The 23,859-nt window shown below is 42.2% G+C and overlaps 1 protein-coding gene across 2 annotated transcripts in view; it reads left to right on the forward strand.

Moving 5' to 3' along the window:
* Nucleotides 1-12,517: 12,517 nt before the first annotated feature.
* Nucleotides 12,518-23,859, forward strand: part of CPLX1 (complexin 1) — a 294,668-nt gene continuing 283,326 nt past the window's right edge. Inside the window, exons 1-2 of one of the 2 annotated variants that reach the window (XM_082275473.1) lie at nucleotides 12,518-12,870; nucleotides 15,127-15,236. In XM_082275473.1, coding sequence (XP_082131599.1) covers nucleotides 15,206-15,236 — 31 coding nt within the window. In that variant the 5' untranslated portion in view covers nucleotides 12,518-12,870; nucleotides 15,127-15,205. Of the gene's footprint in view, nucleotides 12,871-15,126; nucleotides 15,237-15,345; nucleotides 15,443-23,859 lie in introns of those variants that run through there. The other variant, XM_082275474.1, reaches the window with a different exon arrangement.

Here is a 23,859-nt window from a genome sequence, read left to right on the forward strand (position 1 = left end):
GTCTTTGGTCATCTCATGTAGTATGTCTGCAGTCTCTAGCCACTTGCCGACAGCCGCAAGTACATTTACTGCGGCGGTCAGCCCCTCCTGACGAAGTAGTAGTACTACATGGCTCGCCTAGGAGCCTGCAGGGGGCAAGCGCGCGCCGCCGGAGGCGTGCTCCCGCCCCCGCCCGTTTACAGACATCCCTGCGCGAGTGACCGGCGGCTCTGATGTCCGCCGGCCACTCACGATCTCCCGCTGGAGAGGGAGAAAGGCAGGCGGCTAATGTAAACAAAACCGCCTGTCATTCTCCCTGGTGTAACAGCAGAGATCATACGTTCCTGCTATGTAGGATCGTATGTCTCTGTGGTTACATCAAAAGCCACACCCCTTGACAATTAGAAGCACGCCCCTAGGGACACACTTAACCTCTGGATCTCTAATAAAGTTAACCCCTTCCCTGCCAGTGTCATTTTTACAGCAACAGTGCATATGTATAGCACTGATTACTGTAGTAATGTCACTGGTACTCCCAAAAGTATCAAAAATGTCAGTCAGGGGTCGGATCTGTCCGCCGCAATGTCGCAGTCCCGCAAAAAAAAATCTCAGATCGCCGCCATTACTCGTTGAAAAAAAAAAACAATAAAAATGACATAAATCTTTCCCGTAGTTATTAAACACAATAACTTTTGCGCAAACCAATCAAAATACGCTTATTGCGATTTTTTCTACCAAAAATATGTAGCAGAAAACAAATTGGCCTAAAATGTTAAAACATTTTGATTTTTACCTTTTTTTTTTGAGAATTTCATATAAAAAAGTGTGAAAAATATTATTTTTTCAAAATTGTCGCTCTTTTTTTGTTTATAGCGCAAAAAACTAAAAATTGCACAGGTGATCAAATACCACCAAAAGAAAGCTCTGTTTGTGTGAAAAAAAGGACTTCAATTTTGTTTAGTTACAGCGTCGCACGACCCCGCAATTGTCCGTTAAAGTCACGCAGTGCCGAATCGCAAAATAGGCCCTGGACTTTGAGCAGGAAAATCCTCCGGGGCTTAAGTGGCTAGCCATCTCCTGTAACATGTCAGCAGTCTTTGGTCATCCCCTGTAGCATGCACGCAGTCTCTGGTCATCTCCTGCAGCATATCCGCAGTCTTTGGTCATCTCTTGTAGCATGTACGCAGTCTCTGGTCATCTTCTGTGGTATGTCCACAGTCTTTGGTCATTTCCTGTAGAATGTCCGCAGTCTCTGTACTAGGGCCACAGTCTCTGGTCATCTTCTGTGGTATGTCCACAGTCTTTGGTCATCTCCTGTAGAATGTCCGCAGTCTCTGTACTAGGGCCACAGTCTCTGGTCATCTTCTGTGGTATGTCCACAGTCTTTGGTCATCTCCTGTAGAATGTCCGCAGCCTCTGGTCATCTCCTGTACTATGTTTGCAGTCTCTGGTCATCCCAGAAGCGTGTCCACAGTCTCTGTTCATCTTCTGTACTATGTCCGCAGTCTCTGGTTATCTCATGTAGCATGTCCACGGTCTTTGGTCATCTCCTGTACTATGTCCACAGTCTCTGGTCAAAATGCATAAACATGTTTAATGTGTAAGCAGATCTAAACCCGTCTCTTTAAACCACTTCAAAAACGACCACCAGATTAAAGTGCAAAAAATATTCTAAAAAGTCCAAAAGCAGTTTATCAGGATATCTGAATTGATGCAGATCTTCTGCTGTCTGTTTCCAGCTACTTCGGTGCACCTCTACCAGCCCAATGAGCACACAAGATGCGTACTAAAAGTTGTGGCCACACATTACAGGCATGGGCCTGTATACGTTCTATACTCCTCTGGCATACACATCCCTCAGCATGGCTCCAAGATGGTCAAAGATGTGCCACAAGATCCAGATTAAATGCCTCTAGCACCTGAAAAAAATAGGAGGAAAGACCCCAAAAGAGAAAGCGGGTACTAAGTGTGACCACAAGATTATAATGGTGTAAAAATTTTCTTTATTTTGCTTGTGATTACTTTTTTACATTTTGCTGTCCCCAATAAACCCACCACCACTAAGAAGTGACAATGTTGTCAATTATAAAAACATATAATAGAGTCTGGAATTAAGCTTCATGCCCACCAACACTACTCCAGAGCTCACAATGGAGCATATGTGAAATAACCAATAATCATAGAATCAAGAAGTGCTATTAGGTGGAGGAGCAGAAGTGACCGCATCCATATGCTCATAGGAAATTCAAAGACAAAGAACCACTGATGCTCAGTCTAGTTAGAGGATCGCTCTGGAGCAGGGGTGCTTAAAAGGCTAGAAAGAGAGCGATTAGGGGAAATTAACTACTTCCCAGGTCACTTTACAAGGATGCATAAATAAGTATTGGAGTAAACTGTACTTGATGAAGCTGTTAAATAGGGGAGACATACCTTCCCCCCGGGATATAGCTGAACATGAGTTCAGATGCCCAGAAAGCTAGGTGGGATCAATCTAGCACCACTTGCCATCCGATGTTCATCCAACAAAAGACAAATAGTGCATGAACCCATGAGCATTATATTCCAAGTCAGACTGCACACTTACAGATTGTCTCCAATGTCAAGCATGTAACAAGTGGTACACAGATCACACGCTGCTCCGTTATTTTTTTTACTAGTAATGGCGGTGATCAGCAATTTTTAGCGGGACTGCAACATTGCGGCAGACAGGTTGGACACCTAACTGATAATTGACACTTTTGAGAGGACCAGTGACATTACTACAGTAATCTGTGTTAAAAATATGAACTGTTACTGTACTAATGGTATTGGCAGGGAAAGGGTTAACATCAGGGGTGACCAAAGGGTTAAGTGTGTCCCTAGGGGGTGCTTTCTAGGGGGGATGGACTCACTAGATCATGGGTGCTCAACCTGTGGCTCTCCAGCTGTTGCGGAACTACAAGTCCCATCATGCCTCTGCTTTTGGAAGTCATGCTTCTACCTGTCAGCCTTGCAATGCCTTATGGGATATGTAGTTCTGCAACAGCTGGAGAGCCACAGGTTGAGCACCCATGCACTAGATGAACATAGAGCTCTGTGTTCCTGAATAGCAGGAACACAGGATCCCTTCGTTGACAAAAAGGTGGTCTGCCTTGTTTTTTTTTATAGGTAGACCACCGTTCTGTCTCTATGGGGAGCGATCAAGGGTGACCAACGGACATTGTGTCCACCGGACCCAGTGATTGGCTCCCCCACTGGCTATTTCACAAAATGACATACAAATACATTGTTTCGTGCAATAAAGCCAACCTGCCACAGTATATGTGTGACGGCTGGTCGGCAATTGGTAAAGTGGTTAGAAAGCCTAAACATGTTTTACCCTAATTCATTCCTTGCATTAGGGTAAAAAAATGTTTAGGTAGTAGTATCCCTCCTAACCCCTCTTATACTTACCTGAGCCCTCCTTTAACCTAGTGCTGTTCCTGTCTGCAGCTGAGACCCAACACCCTCTTGTATATTATGTAGTCGTGTACCCAGCGCTCTGTGTATTATGTAGTCGTGTGCCCAGCACTCTGTGTATTATGTAGTCCTGTGCCCAGCGCTCTGTGTATTATGCAGTCCTGTGCCCAGTGCTCTGTGTATTATGTAGTCCTTTACCCAGCACTCTGTGTATTATGCAGTCCTATACCCAGCGCTCTGTGTATTATTCAGTCCTGTGCCTAGTGCTCTGTGTATTATGCAGTCCTGTACCCAGCGCTCTGCGTATTATTCAGTCCTGTGCCTAGTGCTCTGAGTATAATGCAGTCCTGTACCCAGCTCTCTGTGTATTATGCAGTCCTGTACCCAGCGCTCTGCGTATTATTCAGTCCTGTGCCTAGTGCTCTGAGTATAATGCAGTCCTGTACCCAGCACTCTGTGTATTATGCAGTCCTGTACCCAGTGCTCTGCGTATTATTCAGTCCTGTGCCTAGTGCTCTGAGTATAATGCAGTCCTGTACCCAGCGCTCTGCGTATTATTCAGTCCTGTGCCTAGTGCTCTGTGTATTATGCAGTCCTGTACCCAGCGCTCTGTGTATTATGTAGTCCTGTGCCCAGCACTCTGTGTATTATGTAGTCCTGTGCCCAGCACTCTGTGTATTATGTAGTCCTGTGCCCAGCGCTCTGTGTATTATGTAGTCCTGTGCCCAGCGCTCTGTGTATTATGTAGTCCTGTGCCCAGCGCTCTGTGTATTATGCATTCCTGTGCCATTTGCCAAAAAAAAAAAACATGTCCCTGGATTTCATTTAAAAAATCTGGTCACCTTACCCCATATAAAGCAGGTTCCTATGGGGGGCACTTGCCAGAAAAGGTAGTAGCCAAAAGAACCAGGGAGGGGTCTCCAAGAAGATTCCGGGCCACTCTGCAGGTAAGTATAAACCTGTTTATTTATTTATTTATTTATTTGCATTTTCAGAACATGTTGCATGTTCCACCCATTTTTAGGATAGAACATGTAATGTGTTCTCAGGGCTTGCAACTCTCGCCATCCCAACCCCCTCTCCTTGAGACAGCGGGCTTGGTTTTTTTTCTCTCATGCCCACTGTCACAATTTGAAAAGAGGGTGGCCATGTGGGGTTCTGCCCATACGGCCGCTTCATTCATTCAGTCACAGTTTCCTGTGAATGAATAACAAAAATAAAGATAAAAGACTGGAGTGCGAGATAATATTCTCAAGCCTTACTGAACCAGTAGGCGAGAAACAATTGAACTGTACCTAACAGTCTGATTAGACCGGGAACCCCAGGCAACCAATAATGTAGATATGGAAAAGTTGCAAGGGGAGACGGAAGGGACCGTCTCAGAAAGGTTGCAACGAAAGGGGAGAGGGCTCACAGGAATGGCAGTGCACAAAAAACTTTATTAGGTGATGATACAAAAAGTTAAAAATCACATAAATGTGTAAACTCGTCAAGATATGACTGAATGACTCTGAAGACCCTATCGGGTGTCAGGATGTAAATAGACAACAATGCACACGTCTGTGCTCCACCCACCCAGTCCTGCTCTATACCACAGTTTATACAGGTACGGTGTGACTTGTCTCAAACGGACCTTATGTCAATCTCAAATACCCGAGAAACTGAGTACTGTTGCCATGAAGAAACAAAATGGGGTCCCTAATGAAATCTAACAAGGCATGCCCATATGTCAAAGCCTTGTGACGTCAACGCGTTTCGCGTGCTGACGCACGCTTCCTCAGGACGTCATAGCGTTGACCGGGCCTTGTTTAAATAGCCAGTTTCCTTAATTACACTAGTAATTAATTGCATATACCGGTGAACGTCACAACTGAGGCCATCTTGTGGTACTATCAAGGTACTACTTGTAAATACCATTCAATCCAGTCCAAATAGTTCTAAGCGATAATCATATCCCATTATCTAGAGCTGACAGTCTCCTTCTAAAAGAGTTTCACAGATACTCAAGTTAAGTTGACTGAAAACTAATGGCATTGGTTTCTTGATGAATATAGCAATTGATTCAATTGATTCACTGAATTTTAAATAACTATCCTGTGAATGAATGCCTACAAGTTCTGTCAGCCATTGCAGCTGACGGCTTGTAGTTCTCAATGAGCTACCAGGGCGCTAGTGAGTCTATTGATTCTTCCTGCTCTCAGATAACTGCCTGCCTGTACCTCGCTTTGCTGAGAGTCTGCTGGAGACTAAGATTGCACCTGCGATTCTGCATGTTCCAGAAGAAAAAATGCAAATTTTTTTTCACCTACAAAAAAAATGTACATTTGTTTCATAGTTGTGCACAGCCTATTGAATTAGGGTGTGCAACCCAAAGCTCAAACACATATGCCTTTCTCTGCAGCCTCAGCTGCACTGGACAGTGAATGAATGGGGATTGCTCTGTGCTGAGCGGCTTCCTGTCCATTCATAAACTGAAGCATAGTAAACACAATTAGAAAAGGAATGCACAGGTAAATGACATATTTACTAGCCCCTTTCCCCATTCTCCATCCTGAAACATCCCTCACAGCAGATGGAGGGAAGCATGCAGCACTGCAAAATGGGGGGGGGGGGGGTCAACACAGGGGACAGTAGGGGGAATTGGCACTGCACATAGTGATTATGGTGTGCCCACTGCCCAGGGACACCTGGCTCAGCCCCTTTGCGCGCCTATGATTTATTTATTTTTTTAAAAAGGTAAACATTCTTTAATGCAGACAATGCCAAATCATGCTTTTAGAACTACTTTATGATTAGTTAGGGTCCCATCCATAGGCATGCGCAGAGGTTGTGCCAGGTGTGCCTGTGCACCCCCTAATCACTACATGCGTGCGGATTCCCCCTACTCCCCGGGTATCCTCCTATTTTGGCACACCCCCTGCCCACAGTGTTGCTGGCTTCTCTCCTCTCCTTTTCCCCTAATTGCTTCAAGAGCTGTTTCAGGATGGAGAATGGGGGTAGGGGCTAGTAAATACGTAATTTACCAGAGTCTTCCTTTTCTAAATGAACACACTTACTCATTGTGTTTATTCATGACTGAAGCATAGTAACACATTTGACTATGCTTCAGTTAGGAATGAGCACAGCGGGTGTGTGTGTTCATTAAGAAAAGGAAGGCACAGGTAAATTACATTATCTATTAACTTTCTACGATGAAGTGAGCTGCCACCTAGATAAAGGTAAGCCTGTGGATGTGGTGTATCTGGACTTTGCAAAGGCCTTTGACACCGTTCCCCACAAACGCTTACTGTACAAACTAAGGAAGGTAGGTATGGACCGTAAGGTGAGTACCTGGATAGAGAACTGGCTCCAGGGGAGAGTCCAGAGGGTGGTGATTAATGGGGAATACTCGGATTGGGCGGGTGTGGAAAGTGGGGTCCCCCAGGGTTCTGTCCTGGGACCAATCCTGTTTAATTTATTCATAAATGATCTAGAGGAGGGGATATCTAGTACAATCTCAGTATTTGCGGATGATACTAAACTAAGCATGCCAATATCTTCTATGCAGGATGTGGAAACCTTACAAGCGGACCTGAACAAAATAACGGGGTGGGCAACTACATGGCAGATGAGGTTTAATGTTGATAAATGTAAAGTAATGTACTTGGGGGCCAGAAACCAGAAAGCAAGCTACTCACTAGGGGGGGAACCTCTGGGTGAGTCTAGGATGGAAAAAGACTTGGGGGTACTGGTTGACAACAGGCTTGGCAGTGGCATGCAATGCCAAGCCGCTGCAAGCAAAGCCAACAGAATACTGGGATGTATAAAAAAGGGGATTCACTCCAGAAATAAAGAGATTATTCTTCCACTCTACAAGACTCTGGTCCGGCCACATCTGGAGTATCCTGTCCAGTTCTGGGCACCGGTCCTCAGGAAGGATGTGCTGGAACTGGAGAGAGTCCAGAGAAGGGCAACAAAAATAATTAGGGGAATGGAGGGCATCGGCTATGAGGAAAGACTACAAGCACTGAACCTATTCTCTCTGGAGAAGAGACGATTGAGGGGGGATATGATATCAATGTTCAAATATTGTACTGGTGACCCTAGCATAAGGAACAAACTATTCAGAGTAAGGAAATACAACAAGACACGTGGCCACTCACTAAAACTAGAGGAAAGGCGGTTTAACCTTAAAATATGTAAGGGGTTCTTCACTGTAAGGGCGGTAAGGATGTGGAATTCTCTTCCACAAGCAGTCGTATCAGCAGGGAGCATTGATAGTTTCAAAAAAACTATTAGATGGGCACCTTAAAGACCAAAACATACAGGGGTATACAATGTATGGTTAAAAGCAAACACACACACACATCATAGGTTGAACTGGATGGACTGATGTCTTTTTTCAACCTCACTAACTATGTAACTATGTACTAGCCCCTACCCCCTGAAACATCCCCCACAGCAGCTGAAAGGGAGAGGAGAGAAGAGAGAGAAGAGGAAAGGAGGGACTTATCCTTTAATGAAGACAATGCCAAACCATTTGCTTTTAGAGACGCTTTAAAATTAGTTAGAGTCCCATCCATAGGCATTCACAGGGGCTGAGCCAGGTGTGCCTGGGCACACCCTAAGCACTACCTGCAGTGCTGATTCCCCCTACTGCCCAGCCATCCCCCTGTGTTGGCAACCTCCCTTCCAAACCCCCCCCCCCCCCTGCAGTGCTGCTGGCTTCTCTCCTCTCATCTGCCCCTAGTTGCTGTGGGGGATGTTTCAGGATGGAGAGTGGGGGTAGGAGCTAGTAAACATGTCTTTTACCAGCACCTTCCTTTTCTAAGGCTCGGTTCACACTACGTCGCTCCGACTTAGGGGGCGACCTGTAAAGTCGCGTGCAGTGCGACTTCGGCACAACTTGCACGGACTTCATAAAATGAATGTCTATGCAAGTCACCTCCAGGTCGCCCCTAACCTGCCACTATAATACCCTACACTGCCACTATAATACCCTATACAGTCCTAACCTGAAATTATATAATACCTTATACTACCTTAACCTGCCACTATAATGCCCTTAACTGCCCTTACCTACCATTATAATATCCTATACAGCCCTAACCTGTCACTAAAATACCCTATACAACCCTAACCTGCCATTATAATACCCGCCATTGCCCTAACCTGCCATTATAATACCCAATACAGCCCTAACCTGCCACTATAATACCCTATACAGCCCTAGCCTGCCACTATAATACCCTATACTGCCCTAACCAGCCACTTTAAACCCCTATACAGCCCTAACCTGCCATTATAATACGCTATACAGTCCTAACATGCCACTATAATACCCTCTACAGCCCTAGCCTGCCACTCATACCCTATACTGCCCTAACCTGCCACTTTAAACCCCTATACAGCCCTAACCTGCCATTATAATACCCTATACTGCCCTAACCTGCCACTATAATACCCTAACCTTCCTAATGACATCCCAATTGTGGTGTGATTGTGCCGCATGATAAATCGCGCTGCAGTCCTGGCAAATTGCAATGCCGTCGCCCAAAAGAAGCTCCTGCTCCTTTTTGAGTGACAAGCTTTGCGCGTTACAATTTTGTCGGAGGGTGCCAGATATAGGATACACCCCGGGTGCCAAACGTTCTAGGTACACCCCTGCTGCATGTGGTGTGAACTGGCCCTAAGATCAGTTAAGAGTCCCATCCAGTGTGTTTTTATTTTTGCAGAGAAATTCTGAGAGAGAAAGCCTGCCACTACAATACCCTATATTGCCCTATCCTGCCTGGAGTTTGCATGTTCTCCCTGTGCCTGCGTGGGTTTCCTCCGGGGGCTCCGGTTTCCTTCCACACTCCAAAGACATGCTGGTAGGTTAATTGGATCCTGTATAAAATAGGCCCTACTGTGTATGTATGTGAGTTAGGGACCTTAGATTGTAAGCTCTTAGAGGGCAGGGACTGATGTGAATGTGCAATGTATATGTAAAGCGCTGCGCAAATTGACAGCGCTATATAAGTACCTGAAATAATATTATTAATAATAATTATAATACCCTATACAGCCCTAACCTGCCACTATAATACCCTATACTGCCCTAACCTGCCATTATAATACCCTATACAGCCCTAACCTACCACTATAATACCCTATACAGCCCTAACCTGCCACTATAATAACCTACACTACCCTAACCTGCCACTATAATACCCTATACAGCCCTAACCTACCACTATAATACCCTATACAGCCCTAACCTGCCACTATAATAACCTACACTACCCTAACCTGCCACTATAATACCCTATACAGCCCTAACCTACCACTATAATACCCTATACAGCCCTAACCTGCCATTATAATAACCTACACTACCCTAACCTGCCACTATAATACCCTATACTGCCCTAACCTGCAACTATAATACACTATAATACCCTAACCTGCCATTATAATACCCTATACAGCCCTAACCTGCCACTATAATACCCTATACTGCCCTAACCTGCAACTATAATACACTATAATACCCTAACCTGCCATTATAATACCCTATACAGCCCTAACCTGCCACTATAATACACTATACTGCCCTAGCCTGCCACTATAATACCCTAACCTTCTTAATGACACCCTAATCGTGGTGTGATTTTGCCGCATGATAAATCACGCTGCAGTCCTGGCAAATTGCAATGCCATCTCCCAGAAGAAGCTCCTGCTCCTTTTTGAGTGACAAGCTTCGCGCACTGCGATTTTGTCGGAGGGTGCCCGATATAGAATCCACCCGGTTGCCAAATGTTCTAGGTACACCCCTGCTGCATGAATCCACCCGCTTGCCAAATATTCTAGGTACACCCCTGCTGCATGAATCCACCAGGTTGCTAAATGTTCTAGGTACACCCCTGCTGCATGAATCCCCTCGGTTGCCAAATGTTCTAGGTACACCCCTGCTGCATGAATCCACCCGGTTGCTAAATGTTCTAGGTACACCCCTGCTGCATGAATCCACCCGGTTGCTAAATGTTCTAGGTACACCCCTGCTGCATGAATCCACCCGGTTGCTAAATGTTCTAGGTACACCCCTGCTGCATGACTCTAAGATCAGTTTAGAGTCCCATCCAGTGTTTATTTTTGTTTTTGCCGAGAAATTCTTTAACGGGATTTAGAGAAGGAACATCCCCCTCCCATTCTGTATGTAAAAATACCCTATACTACCCTAACCTGCCTCTATAATACCCTATACTACCCTAACCTGCCTCTATAATACCCTATACTGCCCTAACCTGCCATTTTAATACCCTATACAGCCCTAACCTGCCACTATAATACCCTATACAGCCCTAACCTGCCATTATAATACCCTATACAGCCCTAACCTGCCACTATAATACACTATACAGCCCTAACCTACCACTATAATACCCTATACTGCCCTAACCTGCCACTTTAATAACCTACACTACCCTAACCTGCCACTATAATACCCTATACAGCCCTAACCTACCACTATAATACCCTATACAGCCCTAACCTGCCACTATAATACCCTATACTACCCTAACCTGCCACTATAATACCCTATACAGCCCTAACCTGCCATTATAATACCCTATACAGCCCTAACCTGCCACTATAATACACTATACAGCCCTAACCTACCACTATAATACCCTATACAGCCCTAACCTGCCACTATAATAACCTACACTACCCTAACCTGCCACTATAATACCCTATACTGCCCTAACCTGCAACTATAATACACTATAATACCCTAACCTGCCATTATAATACCCTATACAGCCCTAACCTGCCACTATAATACACTATACTGCCCTAGCCTGCCATTATAATACCCTAACCTTCTTAATGACACCCTAATCGTGGTGCGATTTTGCCGCATGATAAATTGCGCTGCAGTCCTGGCAAATTGCAATGCCATCTCCCAGAAGAAGCTCCTGCTCCTTTTTGAGTGACAAGCTTTGTGCACTGCGATTTTGTCGGAGAGTGCCCGATATAGGATACACCCCGGGTGCCAAACGTTCTAGGTACACCCCTGCTGCATGAATCCACTGGGTTGCTAAATGTTCTAGGTACACCCCTGCTGCATGAATCCCCTCGGTTGCCAAATGTTCTAGGTACACCCCTGCTGCATGAATCCACCCGGTTGCTAAATGTTCCAGGTACACCCCTGCTGCATGAATCCACCCGGTTGCCAAATATTCTAGGTACACCCCTGCTGCATGAATCCACCCGGTTGCCAAATGTTCTAGGTACACCCCTGCTGCATGAATCCCCTCGGTTGCCAAATGTTCTAGGTACACCCCTGCTGCATGAATCCACCCGGTTGCTAAATGTTCCAGGTACACCCCTGCTGCATGAATCCACCCGGTTGCCAAATATTCTAGGTACACCCCTGCTGCATGAATCCACCCGGTTGCTAAATGTTCTAGGTACACCCCTGCTGCATGAATCCACCCGGTTGCCAAATATTCTAGGTACACCCCTGCTGCATGAATCCACCCGGTTGCCAAATATTCTAGGTACACCCCTGCTGCATGAATCCACCCGGTTGCTAAATGTTTTAGGTACACCCCTGCTGCATGAATCCACCCGGTTGCCAAATGTTCTAGGTACACCCCTGCTGCATGAATCCACCCGGTTGCCAAATGTTCTAGGTACACCCCTGCTGCATGAATCCACCCGGTTGCCAAATGTTCTAGGTACACCCCTGCTGCATGACTCTAAGATCAGTTTAGAGTCCCATCCAGTGTTTATTTTTGTTTTTGCCGAGAAATTCTTTAACGGGATTTAGAGAAGGAACATCCCCCTCCCATTCTGTATGTAAAAGTGCATTGATCCTGCATCTAGTGATAGAAGCAGTCCCAGACACTCCACTGATTGCTTTATTCATACACCTCCTTATGTCACCTTTTATTTCAGCAGACATCATTTACCTAAGACATATTTATGGGCAGAAAAAAAAAGAAGCTGTATAGTCTAGCAAGTGACTTGCATAGAGGGAGGGATCGATAGAATATTGCTCTAAGTGGGATGGTCCGGAAATCCTGTGATAAAACACTATAGGAAAAAAAAAATGGGAAGGTTATCTGTCGCTTGTCCTCTGCTTTCTTTCTTCCCCCCCTTTGCTGTGTATTGATGTGTCAGCTCATGTTCCTTTCATCCATGTCCCCCCTTCTTGCCTTGTGTAGTGAGTGCCCTTGTGATGTGTGCTGAATGATGGAGCCAGTAACTTCATGAAGCTGTCTCTTTCCCTGAATGCCCTTCAGCAGCGGCTGCAGTTCCTGTTGAGAGCACACATGGACTAGGGGAGGAGGAGACTGTGCTACAGAAAAAAAAAAAGGATACTCTAGGGGGAGGGGGGCGAGCTTTTTCCTTCCATGGTGCAGAGTTGTTACTGAAAGGACAGGCAGTAAACTGCAGGATCTCGTTGGTGCTGAAGAAGAGAAGGTACAGGCTTTAATGGTTATTATTTGTCTTTGCATCCAGCCGGCCAGCGCTAGGGGTAGGGAGCTGTCCCGTGTTGTGGTGCTGAAATCTGTTGTGTGTTGCAGTCTCCGCTCTAACTAGATTTCACCCCCCTTCTCTCTCTCTCTATGCAATGAACGTTTCTTCCATGCTATGCTAATCGTAGCACAACAGCCACAGCCTTTTTTTTTTCTTCTTCTTTTTTGTGCATTGCTTTGTGTTTTTCAACTCTACCTTTATTTTTCTGCTGAGACATAGACAGTTTCCCATGCTGCAATGTCCAATCTTGTCTCTGACACCACCATCAGTCTTTTAGACAATCTACTTTGGAAGTTTTGCATGTTTTTATTTTAATCTTAACAAAAAAAAAAGAAAATTGCGCATTATCTGCGTTTAACTTTTTTTTTTTTTTGTTAGGATAGGGAACTCTGCATTCGTGCCAGGTTGCTTTTTAGGATGTGAGTCCTCATTTTTGCCAGTCTTTGATGTACCAGTAGGGGGAGGTATCAAGCTGGAGTAAATGACAAGCCTTATCACCTGCAGTGCAGGAGTAGGACTTTTCTAGGTCTGGGGGGGTGGGGGGGTAGCATTTGTAGCAAGCCCCGCTAGGCTGGGTCAGTGAGGTGGAACGCACTCTACAGCAAAAAAAATATATATATGTATGTATTATTATTACTTATTTGGCAATACAGAAGACTGAAAAAGTATGAGCCATCACACTTCATGGCTATGAACTGTTGAGACAGCATGGTGCCTAAGCTGAGCTGCATTGTGATATCTATAAGGGATGTCTGAGCTTGTGTTAACATGACTTGCACTTGACCTCATTGAGGTAAAACTGCTTGTTGTCATTTTTTTTCTTTTTTTTTTTTTTACTGTTTCCTAAAGAATAAAGGTACACGCTGCTTTAGTATTGTGTCTGGTTTTTCCACGAGCTAATGAGTTCAGCTAAGGAATTGGATCAGGACACCTCACCTTCAAATGTCCCTTCAGACACTTCCCCGCAGATGCTGTGCAGTGCTGTCCAGCAGACAGTACTACACTTTTTCCATTACTAAATAGGTTTATGAGCCAAAAAGCAGCATAATGTTACTGGGATAGATGTATATTACTAAACATTCCATTTCCAAATAGGTTTATGAGCCAAAAAGCAGCATAATGTTACTGGGATAGATGTATATTATAAACTAAACATTCCATTTCCCAATAGGCTTATAAGCCAAAAAGCAGCATAATGTAACTGGGATAGTAGTATATTACTAAACATTCCATTTCCAAATAGGTTTATAAGCCAAAAAGCAGCATAATGTTACTGGGATAGATGTATATTAAGCCAAAAAGCAGCATAATGTTACTGGGATAGTAGTATATTACTAAACATTCCATTTCCAAATAGGTTTATAAGCCAAAAAGCAGCATAATGTTACTGGGATAGATGTATATTATAAACTAAACATTCCATTTCCCAATAGGCTTATGAGCCAAAAAGCAGCATAATGTTACTGGGATAGATGTATATTAAGCCCAAAAGCAGCATAATGTTACTGGGATAGATGTATATTAAGCCAAAAAGCAGCATAATGTTACTGGGATAGTAGTATATTACTAAACATTCAATTTCCAAATAGGTTTATGAGCCAAAAAGCAGCATAATGTTACTGGGATAGATGTATATTATAAACTAAACATTCTATTTTCCAAATAGGTTTATAAGCCAAAAAGCAGCATAATGTTACTGGGATAGATGCATATTACTAAACATCCCATTTGCAAATAGGCTTATGAGCCAAAAAAGCAGCATAATGCTACTGGGATAGATGTATATAATAAACTAAACATTTTTTTTTTCTATTTGCTGGGAAAAATATCACAGAAAATAAACTTAACATTTTGACCATGCCTATCATAGGTGCAAAAGTACAATGAACTACACTACAGTAAACAGTAATGTATCAAGCCTTATTTTTGGATAATCTATCATTCTAAAATGAGCTGTAAACAGTATCAAGCCTTGTTTTTGGATAATCTATCATTCTAAAATGAGCTGTCCATCAACAATGTTAACAAGAGTATTTAAGAGTGGTTACCCAAATGTGTTCTTTTGCACCATCGTTGGTCCATAGCTGTCGTTATTACAACAGCCAGTTATAACAAGAATCCGAGAAGTGTGTAATAAACACCACTTAAAATTTGCAATAGTATAACCATGTGGACATAAGTATATTTCATCTTTTACAGGACAGAACAAGAGCTCCCCTGCTAGTCTTGCATGTAATATATATATTAAACTGAGTGGAAGGAATCAAAAGCCATCAGCATGGATTTTGTAATGAAGCAAGCTTTGGGAGGTAAGTGCAGTCATTCTTATTCAAACACCCTATACAGTATGTCAGAAACTTAAGTACAATGCGTCAACTGCCAAGGCTCCTCCCATTTTCTTGTATATTCTGCACCATGATGTAAAATACCATAGTCACCTTCTGAAAAGCCAGAGGCAAAACATTTGAGTAAGCTGAAAATATTTAGATTATGTTGCCAGTAATCAAGGCATAAGGTAATTCTGCTTCCATTTCCACAATGCTTTGCTTTTTGCAGTAATTGAAGCATATGCACCACAGCTTGCACCATGTGCTAACTTGTATTTTTCTTTTTTTTTTGATGAGCTATCATTAACACCATTTTTTAATTACTATTGATGTTGCATTATAATAAGACTGAAAAAATAACTACTTGGATCATCTAAAACTTGGAAGACGTCACTCAACTGTAGGCTGTAAATCATAGAAAAAGTGGTTTCCATGGCATGATTAGTTTAGTATTTTGGGTTTATCTTATTTTTTTAATGAATACTATGTTACATTATTACATTATATACTCTTTCATTGCCACCAATCTCCATTGCTTATATAAGCTTACGCTTTTTATTAAATCCATATTCAATATATCAAAAGGTCTGCAGGTGGCTTCGATTTTCTGCATGCCTTTCAGATGTTTAATTGAGATTCAGTAAGTCTTATTTTCATCAAATAATGACACCACCTTTTTATAACTGGGTTTTAATCACTGGGTTTTGTTTTTCGGGGATTAAGCCAGGGAGTTCATCTTTGTTTTAAATGGCTAGTTGCTAATTTAGAAATGGTGTATTTGATTTAAATGTTATTCCACTATGGTAATTAGTATTTGATTTTTGCCAAGATTGCCAGCACTTTCCTGGACAATCACCCACTGCAGTGATTTCCAACAGCATGGGGTTGTGCAATAGATATGGCTGTTTTTCCTCTTATGTTCTGGGTGCAGTGTCAAATTGAGCACTGCAGTATTATTGGCTATATTAAATTATGTTTTGCGCAAATCTTTTTTTTTTTTTTCTATTTAATTTTTTTTTAAACTAGGATAAATGGATTGATTGAAATCTGCTGAGAGCATAAAAAACAGTCTTTTAGGACCTGAAATAGGATTGAATCTATTAAGCAGGATTCAGATAAAACCATTTGTCAAACCCTTGACTTAGAAAACAGCTATATCGATAAAGAAAATGATTAAAACTCAGTGAACTGTGGATAAAATGATTTTTAATTCCATTGATTTATGCCAAGGGCAATGTGGAAAGTTAAAGAAATGAAACGCATGTTATATTTTAAAATTCGTTGTTATTATATTCATATGCAGTTCCAAAATCTGGAAGCCATTGGATGAAGTTTTATGGGGGTAGAATTAAATTGACATTGGTTTGTAGTCAGCACCGGAGATGCACATAAAAAGTAAATCGGGATCGGTTGCATGAATACATGAATAGGACTGGACTCAGCAGTCATAAATCTTGAAAGGAATTATACAGCCCATTTGTACTTGATTAAAAAGAGTCCCTTTACATTAATCTGTAGAACACTACAAGCATTTTCCAAGGCTGCATTTACAGATAGTGCTGACATACATGATAGTACCCCATCAAACAGCCCCTCCCTTTGGTCGACCACCATGTTCATATAACATTTACCTTATCCTGCCTCCCTGAGGAATTCTGTCTTGTATACATGCAGAGCTGCCATTGGATGGTACAATGCATCAAAGAAGAATTTTAGGAGAAATTGCTGAATGTTACCTAAGCTGCAGAGTCTCTTGGCTTCATTCGGCATCCACTATACCTCATTTAAATTCTGCTGTTGGATTTAATGATGTCCAAAGGGGGCCCAACTGGACAAATGAAAGAAAATAAATGTAAAAAGCAAGCAAAATGATAATAGTTGTGCATTGGTGCTACCTTTAGATGCCAATGTAGAATTGTTTTACATTTCATTTATTACATCACTGGTTAAAAAAAAAAAAAAGAATAACTCTAGTAGCATACTCAAAAAAATCAAAATTTCCTGCCCTCATTTTGTCCAATATTTGCAGCATAAAGTGGCTTTAGAAGTCTGGTGTGTGGAGCTTTCATCCATAGGGTGGCACCTTTGCCTTGCTGTGTTCCCTCCCAGCTGGGACTGAATCTTTCCACACAGCTTGGTGCAGTGCTTAGAGAATGTATGTCCAGTTTTGGGCAGCACTGTGGTGCTATGTTCAGGCCCATGTGCAGTACCTGGAAACTCCCTTGTACAGTGTACTGGTGCATGCACAGTAAGATGCAGTACACAATTTGTCATGGCACACGTGCTTCCAAAGATTGAAATATATGATGTACCGAGGGTGTGCTCCCTGACCATATGTTCAGGGAAGCATAAAGGGGAGGGATGCTGGAAACCATAGTAGCTAGAAAGTAAGTCTTGGGCACAATAAAATGAAATGCTATAATAAAGCTTAAAGCTGAGGTCCACCCACATTACAATCTTTACCCCATGCAGATCTTTTTAGCATGCTAAAAATGTTTTTTTTTCTCGTTCAATTTACCTTGTTTTTACTGTCATTATTGTCATCTTCCTGTATACCTCGCCGTGGCGAGGTACGTCATGTCAGACTGGACATTAACTTCTGGCATATGAGTGTCATCAATTCCAGGACTCAATGCATCGCCCCCCCCCCTATGGAAACGCGCCGCTGCGCCTTGTTTATGCGCATGTGCAAGATCGAGAGTAGCACAGTACCTGAAACTTGATAGTAGTGGGCTTCAGCTGCCCACAATGAAGATGGGAGCTCGCTCGGGGGGGGGGGGGGGATGCAAAGTAAATTTTTATAACCAATGTGCATTTACCAAACCAACATGTTATATTAGTGACGATTGATGTAGGATTTACTGGAAACAGCGTGGGCATGTTAAAGAAATAAATGAATAGAAATGTTACATAGGGGGAGGGAGGGTAATACTACTTTAAGGTTTGCAGGCGCTTAAATGAAGAGGGCCTGTGTTCCTTTATTTAATGCATGTGTATACATACTTAAAATACATGTGTGAAAACAGACCAAATATTTTATTAAGGGATTAAGGGATTCAAAAAAGTTGATAGTGAAGTAAACCATGCACCCATAGTTATGGACTTTTAGTGCTATTTAGACAAGACAACGGTATGTACAGATGCCTTATAGTGCTGGATATTCAATGATAACCCTAGTTAATATATCATTTCTTTGGGAGAGGTTCACTTTGAGGCTCGGTTCACACTTGTGCGATGCGGGAACACTGCGAATATGCAGCGTGTTCCCGCATCGCATCCGCACATCTGGCAGTTCACACTGCCATATGCGATACGCAGGGGGTGTCAATTAAAAGTTAACGACACCCCAGTTTGATTGCATATCGCAGTGAGATCTGCAAGTACGCACAGAATCGGATCGCACAAGTGTGAACCACTGTGCGATCCGATTTTGATGCGGCTCAAAAAATGCCTCCTGTGCGTCTTTGTATGGCTGAATTCGCACTGCATCTGCACCAAAGTGTATGGCTGAAATTCGCACTGCACATGAGATCACATGTAATGAAGGAGCAGTGCGCTCCGAATTACATGCGATCTCCGCAGCCGCACAAGTGTGAACCGGCACTAAATCAGTTCCAAGATGGTTAGTAAGCAGCCCCTTCACTCTGTACCACACTAAAATCTGAGAGGTCATATATATTTAAAGAAACAGTTGTTCTTTTTAATAGCGCTACTCTTCAGACATTTAAGGCTAGGTTCACACTAGTGCAGATGCAACTTTATCCCATTTTCAGAGCAAATTTTTTATGTGTTTTAATTCATTTTTCATGGAAGGAGACTGGATTTTAAATACAAACTCTGCCAAAAATGAACTAAAAACGCAAGTTTATGTGTTTTACATGCATTTTTGGTGCATTTTCATTAAGGTCTAAAATTACACTGCAACCACAACAAAGTAGCACATATACCTTTTCCAAAAACACGCAGTGATGCAATGCATTGATATGAATGGGCACCATTGAAAAAAATGTGATTTCCATTGTCATGTGATTCTGTGTGACTGAAGTCACATCTAAAATCATAAACCAGGCCTAAGCCCTTGTTCACATTGGAGCGATTTGCCATGCGATTTGATAGGTCCAATTGTCTGACAAGCGGCAGCCTATTGAAGGCAATGGCACCATTCTAGTCGGTGTGACGGAGTGGCGCCGCACTGATTTGCAAAAGTAGTTCCTGCACTACTTTTGCCCGATTTGGGGTGTGACTTCAATAGACATCTGTGCATTAAGCCGCACAGATGTCTTTCAAGTATCACCTGAAATTGCGATGACCTGCTACTTTGAAATCGTGAAGTAGCACGATTTCAAAGTAGCATCAATGTGAACCAGAGCTTAGGCTAGTTGATCATACTTATGCTCTACAACCACCTGTTTTGGTTCTTAATAAAATGTGGTTTATTTAGCTGTCCATACAGCTCTCATTCTAACTGGAGAAGTTGTGCAATATAGATAACTCTTATGTAGTGCACTTTAATAATAGAGAAAGGTTGTTTGTACAGCAAGGTATAAACTTACTCAAGACAGGTATCCCACATCACATGTGTACACTTGTTTTATAGTTTTTATGGTGATTGCACAAAAACTGGAGAGTAATATTACTTTTGCCATTCTTGTTTGTACCTTGGGTAATACCTTTTTAGACAGGCACTGTCCATGATCCTGTAATAATAAACTCTGCACTCGTAATGTTAAACAAGTAATAATAATGATAATAATATTAATATTATTATTATTATTATATATTATTATTATTCACCAGATATAAAAAAAGAGAGTTGCTCTTAAGAATCCCTAGCCTGGAACACCAGACATTTGAGCTGATATGTGTACAGCAAGAGAGCCAGTGAGACTATTGTCCCTTGCCATATTGATGCAAACATGTATACTCTTCACCAGTTTTAAAAGGTGATGAAAAAAAAGATGCACTCCCATCGAAGCAGCAGTCCATCACAGATGAGTAATAGGTTCTGCCACACAACCAGTGCTTTTGTTGGGAGAAGTTCATTTGCACCATGGTTCGCCATATCACATAATTCATTTCATCTAATGCAAGAGAACTTTGTAGCACATAGCTGAAAGGCAACTGGTGAAGCCTGCTTCCACTGCCATTTATTAATAGGAGGGGGCCTAGATTAAAAAACAGGACAATGCCACAGGCTATTATGACAGCTACCGCATTCCATTAAGACAGGCCTTGCAATGTGGAGGTCAAACTGAAGTTAAGCATATATCAGTTTGTTGGAAACCATGGCAACCATCTCATTATTCAGCAAAGTGTGGATGCAGAAGATGTAAAATTTTAAGGAGAATCAGGAGCTTGTTAACATGATAAGCACAAAATCTGAACTGTATCAGTGTATAACCACAATTTGTTTAGTAAAAGGTTTCCATAAAGATTTCTACATAATTATAAAAGTACCAGCAAGATGGATAAGTTGATATCACATGTCTCTTATGTTATTTAGATTTTGAACTCAATATCCAGCATGGGCTGCATGGCATTTGTAGGGTCTCCTTGTGTTTGCATGGGTCTTTTTGGATGCTTCACGTTCCCACATATGACCCAAAAACATGTTGGTTGTTTAACCAGCAACCAGCCAAGTTACTATAGTATGTGTGAATTTGTGGTACTGTAGCAGGGACATTAGCAAGGAGAGTTCTTCAAGAAATAGGGACTCATGTGAATAGCCTATGTACTCTGAAAAGCATTGTGGAAATTGTTAGTGGTCTATAAATGAGAAGCATCAAAATCAATAGAAGCAAATAAAATGTATTGTAGATGAAATTCTGAGAATTTTATAGTATAGCTTCCTATATGCACCCATAATACAGTATTATTATTATTATTATACAGGATTTATATAGCACCAGCAGTTTGCGCAGCACTTTACAACATGAAGGCAGACAGTACATTTACAATGCAATTCAATACAGGAGGAATCAGAGGGCCTTGCTCGTTAGAGCTTAAAATCTAGAGGGGAGGGTCAAGTGATACAAAAGGTAATAACTGGTGGGGGATTAGCTGATGGAAAAAGGAAAATACAGTTGTTAGGTGTGCAGGATAGGCTTTTCTGAAGAGAAGGGTTTTCAGGGATCGTCTAAAAGCTGAAAGAGTAAGAGATAATCAGACAGAATGGGGTAAGGAGTTCAATAGGATAGGAGAGTCATGGAGGCGAGCATGGGAGGAGGTGACAAGGAAGCTAGAGAGCAGGAGGTCTTGGGAGGAAAGAGGAGGATGAGGTTGGTATTTTGAAACTAGGTTAGTAATGTAGCTGGAGGCTGAGTTGTGGATAGCTTTGTAAGTTGTTGGTAGTATTTTGAATTTAATTTGTTGGGTGAGCGGAAGCCAGTAGAGGATTGGCAGAGAAGGGTGTCAGACACTGAGTGGTTGGTAAGGTGGCAGCAGCATTATTGATGGACTGAAGGGTGGATAGCCTATGTAAAGGTAAGTCAATGAGAAGGGAGTTGCAGTAGTCGAGGCGAGAGATGATCAGGGAGTGAATTAAGAGCTTTGTGGTGTCCTTGGTTGGAAAGGGGCGTATTTTGAAGATGTTGCAGTGGTTGAGGCGGCAAGATTTGGACAGTGATTGGTTTTGGGGCTTAAAGGATAGATCAGAGTCCAGGATTACACCTAGAACCTTGGCATTCAGAGATGCGCTGATAGTTGTGCCATCGGTTTTGACAGAGAGATCAGGGGAAGGGGCACGTTGGGGAAGAAAAATTATAAGTTTGGTTTTGAATAGACTGAGTTTGAGGAAGTGTTGGGACATCCAGATTGATATATCTGTTAGTAAATTAGTGATACATGAGGAGACTGAGTGAGTGAGCTGAGGGGTGGAAAGATTGATTTGGGTGTCGTCAGCATAGAGATGATATTGGAAGCCATTGGAGGCTATCAGCTGAACCAGGGAGAAGGTGTAGATTGAAAATAGGAGAGGTCCAAGAACAGAACCTTGGGGGACCCCAACAGAGAAAGGAGGAAGTAGAATTGTAAGTAACGCTAAAGGTGCGGTTGGATAAATAGGAAGAGAACCAGCAAAAAGTACAGTCATGGAGACCAAAGGTGTGGCATTTTTTTGAGGAGGGGGGTCCACCCCGGTCAACCGTATCAAAAGCATGGCAGAAAGGTAAAGGAAAAGGAAACCGTAAAACCGTATCAAATGTAGCAGAAAGGTCCAGGAGTAGGAGTACAGAATAGTGTCCATTGGTTTTGGCCATTAGTAGATCATTTGTTATTTTTAGGAGAGCGCAATATACATAAAATTTGATTTTTCAAGTGTTTATACTTATTGAGCCCAAACAGCCATCTTAGGCTTGGTCCAGACTAACTTGCTAGGTGTGACTTGACCTATGGTTGTTGCATTAGGTATGGCAACAAGACCAGAAGAGGTTGGATAGGAAGCATTTATGCCACTAGTACATTCTTATGCAATCTTGCCTACTCCACGGACAAACAACCAATAAATAGTTTAACCATGTGCATGTTTAACAATTAGTGGGTGTTTGTATTAGAAAGTTTGGTCAAGTTTTAGGAAACATTTAAATATATTACATTTTATTTTAAATAGCTCATAAAAATATCTACAGGGAGTTTTTGTTAAGCTAGCAAAGGTGGACAGTCTTTTGTTTTCTAAGGTATGTGATTTACAGCCAAAGTGATAATAAACTCTTATATCCCACTGTAGTAATGAGCCTCAGGCAATACAAGGCTATGAAGCATATCCTCTCACATTAGCTATACTTCTGCAACTGCAGATCTCTCTTCTTAAGGTGTATTCCAAGATACACAGATCAGATGGCAATTCTTAGCTTCCAGGAGATTAGCTGAGTGTAATCTGACCCATGAGTGGATTAAATGGACACACCCTCTCTACACGGCATCATAGGGAAACAGTGAAGGAAATATGCACTCAGATAGCAGCAGTCTGAGCATATAAAAAATATACTAATAGTGCCAAATCCTTAATTAACTTGAAATAAGAAAGGATTGGGAGGCAAGGATTTTTTGGCACAGAAGGTTTCTAAAATTCATTTTTATTAATAAGTTCATGTAAAAACCAGGGAATACAATAAATTCTAAAAAATGACCTTACATAAGGCCCAAATACATTTTTGTAGCAGTTTACTTGATACTTGCTTCATACAGTATATACAGAAAAGATTTTGAAAACTAAATATAAGTAGATACTTCACATCAAGAAGATCTTAACGAAGGGTGACATAAGTTGGGACTGCCGTCCAACCAGATCAGCTGATGCTGTATTCAATTATTCAGTAAATATTCACATTGCTCAACATGTTTCGCCTTAAACAGCTTCGTCTGGAGCGTTCTAGTAAGGTATTCTGTATAATGCTGTAAAACAGGAAACGCGCATTAGCGTCACTTGTAACTAATGAGGAGGGTATCGTGGATTTCAGATGGATGGGTCATATAATCAGTAGGAGATATAGGCCATTGGAATTGTAACAACCAAGAGTTAATGAAAACCTGGCTGGTGTCAACAAGCCCAAGTAAAAATAGTTACTGTGGCTTGAATCAAGACTGTAACCTCATAGAATGGGTACAT

Source organism: Pelophylax lessonae (genome assembly GCF_965119305.1).
Source record: "Pelophylax lessonae genome assembly, chromosome: 1".
NCBI classification, from domain to species: domain Eukaryota; kingdom Metazoa; phylum Chordata; class Amphibia; order Anura; family Ranidae; genus Pelophylax; species Pelophylax lessonae.